This window comes from Lynx canadensis, chromosome D2 (genome assembly GCF_007474595.2).
Source record: "Lynx canadensis isolate LIC74 chromosome D2, mLynCan4.pri.v2, whole genome shotgun sequence".
Classification (NCBI taxonomy): Eukaryota; Metazoa; Chordata; class Mammalia; order Carnivora; family Felidae; genus Lynx; species Lynx canadensis.
Genome location: NC_044313.2, coordinates 37,384,602 through 37,390,868, shown reverse-complemented (window position 1 = coordinate 37,390,868; position 6,267 = coordinate 37,384,602). Strand labels below are relative to the sequence as shown.

General features: G+C 41.2%; 1 protein-coding gene across 1 annotated transcript in view; it reads right to left on the bottom strand.

Moving 5' to 3' along the window:
• Nucleotides 1–842: 842 nt before the first annotated feature.
• SLC16A12 (solute carrier family 16 member 12) overlaps nucleotides 843–6,267 on the bottom strand; it is a 55,328-nt gene continuing 49,903 nt past the window's right edge. Inside the window, 2 exon segments of the mRNA XM_030334715.1 lie at nucleotides 843–3,656; nucleotides 5,979–6,238. Coding sequence (XP_030190575.1) covers nucleotides 3,394–3,656; nucleotides 5,979–6,238 — 523 coding nt within the window. The 3' untranslated portion in view covers nucleotides 843–3,393.

Here is a 6,267-nt window from a genome sequence, read left to right as displayed (position 1 = left end):
ACACCATCTCCGTCATCACTGGGCAATGGTGCAGGCACTTAAGAAAGAATTCAACTGTTGACTGAGAAAGCATGACTCTGGTAATGCAGAAGGTGGAACTCTCTTTTGGGACAAAGTATGTTTCCCAACCTTCTCCTTCTCCCTGTTACACACACGTAAATGCTCCCCAAGAGAGGCCTGGATCAATAGACAGCAAATTAAACCACTTAGCCTGGAAGTAGTGGTCTTGCTAGAACCAGACTCTTGGGAAAACTCTTGGAAATTTCCATTCTAGAATCTTCCTACCTATACGAATTGGTAGATTGAAGCATAATCCAGAGGTTTTTTTAAAAATTTTTCTCGAGGGAGGGGCGCCTGGGTGGCGCAGTCGGTTAAGCGTCCGACTTCAGCCAGGTCACGATCTCGCGGTCCATGGGTTCGAGCCCTGCATCGGGCTCTGGGCTGATGGCTCAGAGCCTGGAGCCTGTTTCCGATTCTGTGTCTCCCTCTCTCTCTGCCCCTCCCCCGTTCATGCTCTGTCTCTCTCTGTCCCAAAAATAAATAAAAAACGTTGAAAAAAAAATTTTAAATTTTTCTCGAGGGAGGGCCTGTTTCCAAATGGCTTTTCAACACACATAAGATAACCCAGATAGGCACAAGGGGAAGGAGGCAGGGTCCAGCATCAGATAGATTCCTGGCTTTACCGGATTTCCCTGGAGGCAATGGAAGTGCAGTGGCCACGTGCTACCCCAGTTTCCACATCTATCAAGTGGTGATAATGGAGGTTATGGGGATTAGATAATACAATGCATAGGAAGTGCTTAGCACAGTAGCTAATGCATTGAAAACACTCAATACATGGGTTTGGCTTTTGTAAATTATTTGATTGTTTACCACATCTTTATATGCCAGCTACATTTTAGCATAATCCAGACAAGCTCACTCGCCATTCAATCCAAACCCCTTGTACAGGGAAAAATGTGTTTCCAAACACAAATATAAACTCATTTTATTACGCTTTTGAAATAAGAAAATATGAGCATAAATATCTGATCTACTAGTAAAATCACAATCTGAAAAAAAAAAAAAAAGGCCCAATGGTACAGTGTATCGATAGAAGTTAGCTTCTTTGCTTTTCTACTCAATTTCAAAGTAGAGCTCACAGTGATATGAAGAAATATTTTAAGATGCAGAATCATCCTACCACAATTTTGTTCTTGATTCCACAAAACACATCATTCCTACGAATCTCTCCCTTTTGGAAAAAACAGTATAGGCACATGGAACCTTAACAGTAAAATTTTGTGGAGATACAATGGTGGAGTCTAAGATCTACATTTTCCTTGCTGGTTTTCTAAAATTGCGCTCCAAATGGGCAAGTAAAATACAAATTTATGCATGTAGAAAGTAAAAATATCCCAAATACTTTAAACAAATTTTTTAAAGCTCTGGTTTCTACACTCATTTTTCAGGAACACTTATAATACTTCAGAGAAATCATATTGCAGAACTGGAGAAAGAAAATTTTACTCTGGCTGCTAGGAAAAAATACGTCTAGGAATATTTAGAACTACTTATATTTCAAAAAATCTTTAGGCTTGAAGATTCAAGAAATGATATCTAGTATAAAGTGCTATTCCAAACACACATAAGTTCATCATAACTTTGACTTTTTACAGATATTTTCCAAGTATTATTTGTAGATTGCAAATGATCTAGTAAGTGGGTTCAAAACTTAATTCTTGAGCTAAGTAAAAAGATAACAGGCGACATTCAAATTTATCTTTGGAAAGCAGCAGTGAAATATTACAGTTTTCTTCCATTAAATCAAGTCAGTATTTCATTCTGAAAGCAATGTATTAATATGCAATTTTATGAAATAATCCAGTTATAGGCGAAGACTCTTGGTGAACACGCTTCGTCAACCTAGGATCCTCCTCAATGCCGACCAGGCATTTGTGAGACCGCCTGAGGGACAATGGATTAAATGGCCTTTAGGGTAAAAATATTTCTTTGAGGTTCAGATTTAAAATTTCTCTATAATTAAAATCCTTTCTCAATTGTGTAATTTTCTCCTAATTTACAGGTATGACACGATTTGGCGATTCAGGGCTATCACTCCGTGGATTTAAAAGCGGTTGGAGACAAGCTGGAGGCTCTGGCCTTTCTCTTCTCTTTGATACCCTCCCTCTGAAGAGTCAGAAATTGTCCCAAACTATAGGAAAATAGACTACTTGAGAATGAGTAAACTATTCTAATCCAAGGAGTGAAGGTATGTGAAAGAGTTCTATGAACTGTAAAATACCACACCTCTAGCCTTCTTAACATTCTCCTCCCTCTCGCCTGAACAAAGCTCTAATTAATGAGAGGGCTAGGATGCTGAGGTTAACCCCTGAAGCCTTCTCATTCATCTGGAGAGGCCCATAAAGTTTCGAACGATTATCCATCAAGAGATAAAGGGCAGTGGACATTGGAACAAGAATTAACACAGGCAGAAAGGAATCTCACCTCTGGAATATCTCTAGAACAATCTTTTTCAGGCAAACCTCCCTTTTGGGTAATGATGAACCTAAATGTCTGGTCTGAAAAGAAAACTCCCATCAGACCCCTGCTGATTTGAGAATTCAATTCCTGCCCAGTTGGAATACTGCCAACATTTTTCAGTTCCTAACAGGAATGTGTGTGCAAGTTCAATAAAAGCTTTGTTTCTAAAGACGTGTTGGTGTTAACATTTCAGGTGAGACTGAGGAATCACCCTTGTGACTTGGCGTATTCTGCTAAACTCAGTATTATATGTGATAGGAACAGAGGTGAGGGCCGGGTCAGAGGTGAGGGGCTCAGTCTTAGGAAGAAGGCTTTCAGTGGAGGTGGAGAGGTGAAGATGCCAACCCTTCCTCACAGTGGAGATTCTCATCAGGGCTTTAAACAGAGTTGTTGAAGAATACTTTAGATTCTTCAAAAGGCAGTGATTCATACAGACCCCCTTCTCCAAAAAAGCATAAAGTAAGCTCACCTACACGTCATTGTTTCTCTTTACCTTCTGACTGAGGAAGATGGAGGGCCAGAGAGTTGGAGACAAAGCTTCCCAATGTCATCTTCTTTGGTCATGCCTTGAAATTACCCCCAATTACCACTAGCTGCATCAGCTATGTCCTAACATTCTCCACGGAGTGATGCTCATTGCCTGAAAGATGTGAGTTCAATTGTGAGTACAAATCCCAAATGAGGAAGCTCTGAGCCAGTCCAACGTGCTTTGTTATTTGCTATTTTCCCCTATAAACGCGTTAATAAAACAACAATAATAATTTCCTCGGAAGGCAGTGCTTCTGCCAAAATAAAATGCTTCAGAGACACACACGGTCTGGTGGTCCCACCTCTCTCAGCCCTGAAGATTCCCAGGCTCCGGGCCACTGGTCATGTGGGGTTGTAACCAGACACTGCGACAGCGACAGATGCCTCATCTTTGTGATCTAACTCTTTTGCTACAGAGTAAGCCACCGATCCATTGGTCCAGAGCTGCAGCTTCGGGTCAGACTCTTTGGCCAGGAACTGCAGCTGGGTTTTTTTCATCTTCTTTACAAGTCTAGCAAAGCCAAGCAACACAGAACTAAATATCATTGAGAATCCACAGAGCAGAAAGGCTGCAGTGTAGCTGCCCGTCGTATCCACAAGCCATCCTGTAATAAGCAACAGCGAAATTACATTGTGGAGTTGACAATTCAATTATTTACCTACTCTCAAATCTAATCATTTCTTTTTTATTTTTTTAATGTTTAATTTTGAGAAAGAGAGAGAGGGAGAGACAGAGTGTGAGCAGGGGAGGGCAGAGAGAGAGAGAGGGAGATAGAATCCGAAGCAGGCTCCAGGCTCTGAGCTGTCGGCACGGAGCCTGACACGGGACTCGAACCCACAAACTGTGAGATCATGACCTGGGCCGAAGTTGGACACTTAACCAGCTGAGCCACCCAGGTGCCCCAAATCTAATCATTTCGAAGGATAAGAACAATAGATTGCTAGCACCACCATTATAATTTTGACATGAGAAGCAGATCTAAAAATATGGTGCAGCAACTGAAAATGCATTCTGTTTTCTAGGAAAAGTTCTTAAATGGATTGTCATCGCTAGGTAAAGTGTTTGGAGGAATGTCCCATTCTTAGTAATCGCACAAGAAATATTGTTATTAATCCTAGAAAATATGGTAGAAAAGATAAAAATAGCATCAAATTATTGATATTGGGATCACTTATCTCTGGTATTAAGAGAATATAATTGTACCAAATGCTGGTAGTATTCCCAACACCCACATAATGTCTATCTTGAGTGACATTAACATGCTCCTGGATATAGAAGAATCCAAATTTTCGGCTGGATCCAGTCATTGTACCCCATACAGTGAAAATCAGAACTTTGGGCCATCTTAGATGCGGCCAACGCAAACTTCACAAGATATCATTCTGCAATCATGGCTTTTTTTTTAATTCTTTTCTTTATCTCCTTTTGCAACAAATTAATCCCAATATCAATTCCCGCTCTAAATTTTGAGGAGAACCAGGGCATATGATATGCAAAATATGGGCCACGATGATCAGAGAATCGATGGCATCAAATTAGACCTTGGCAGGCAATTATTTTACGATTAAAAAGTTTTTTAAAAACTCCTCTAAACTTCTATGCCAAGAAATCCTCTGGAAAAGTATATGATTTTTCCTTTCACCCACTTCATTAGTCAAAAACGGTATGCAGAAATTGTTACAAGCCCCACAAAGTTTCCTGTAATTCAAACTACTCTCGAATATTTTAGTTATCCTGTGATTTGCTTATGCATTTCTGTAGCACCAAACAAAAGAGACTGAGTAGAGAGTTGTCATTTTAACGGTAATTAAATAAGAGAAGTATTATGGTAAGAACTTACACCCTAATCCTCCAATGCCTGGCAACGAGAATGTCTAATTTGCCAAATGAAGGCCATGGATCAAAAAAAAGGATCCAGGAATCCAAATTTCATTTATGCACTATGACTTTTTAACTGAATTACACTGCTCCCTCCAAGGTTGGTAAACACAAAAATTGGCTACCAAGGTAGGATTGGGGGACCTTTTGGGGGCAGTTTCCAAAAAATAAAGCACTAAAAAGATGGTCCTATATCACAGAATTTAAACTGACCAGGAAATTTTTTAAATGTTTATTTAGTTTTGAGAGAGAGAGAGAGAGAGAGAGAGAGAGTATAAGCAGGGAAAGGGCAGAGACAGAGGGAGATATAGAATCTGAAGCAGGCTCCAGACTCCGAGATGTTGGCACAGAGCCCAATGCAGGGCTCGAACCCACGAACCATGAGATCATGACCTGAGCTGAAGTCGGAGGCTTAACTGACTGAGCCACCAAGGCACCCCTGACCAGGAATTTTTATCTGCAGCTGAGAAACAGCCACAGTTTCCCCTAGTTGGCTGCTTTAGCAATGGCTGGGTTTGGAAATCATTCTATAGTTTCACTATACGCTAACTAATTTGGATGTAAATTAAAAAAAAATAAAATAAAAATACTATCCGTAGTCTCTTAAGAATATAGGGCTCCTTTGGCTCCTTTGGCTGGCACTCAAGACCCTCCGCTATGACACTCACTTACCATTTCAGCCTCACTGCCCACTCTCCCCAAGTGGAATCCTGTACTCCCTCCAGACTTCCCTCTGAATGTGCCTGACTTATTTATAAGCCTGAACAGCTGCTCCATTCCATTGCTCCCATCATTAGTGTGGAATGGAATCAAGACCCTAATTTTGGACTTTTTCTTTCCAAGTAGGCTAAAGTCTCCACTTGGCTGGAAGAAAATGATAAAACAAGGATACAAGTGAGACCATGATACCTCGGTGGCTCTTGAATCCCTTTCTCTTTCGCTCTTCCCAACTTAACTTCCAGTCCCCATTGTCTGTGTGTGAGTTGACAGTTTTCACATCAGTATGACAAACAGCAGAGGTGTCTGGGGGATCTCTCTGGAAACTTACCTGCGATGGGTGGGCTCACCAAGTACGGCACTGCATGAAGGAAGTACACCACACCGAGGGCTGATGACAAAGACGAGGTCCCTACTATTTCTGCAGTCACTACTGGGATCAGAGTCACGTAGGCACCATCAAAGTAGCCAAAGGTACAAGAGAAAGGCACGAGGAGGGGAAGACTCTGGAGCATTGGGAGGCAGAGATAGCAAAGCCCATCCAGTCCCACGGCAAAGAGGTAGCAGACATACCGGTAATTCTTCAGGCACCTGTGGATTTGAAGACCAAGAATGAGTGC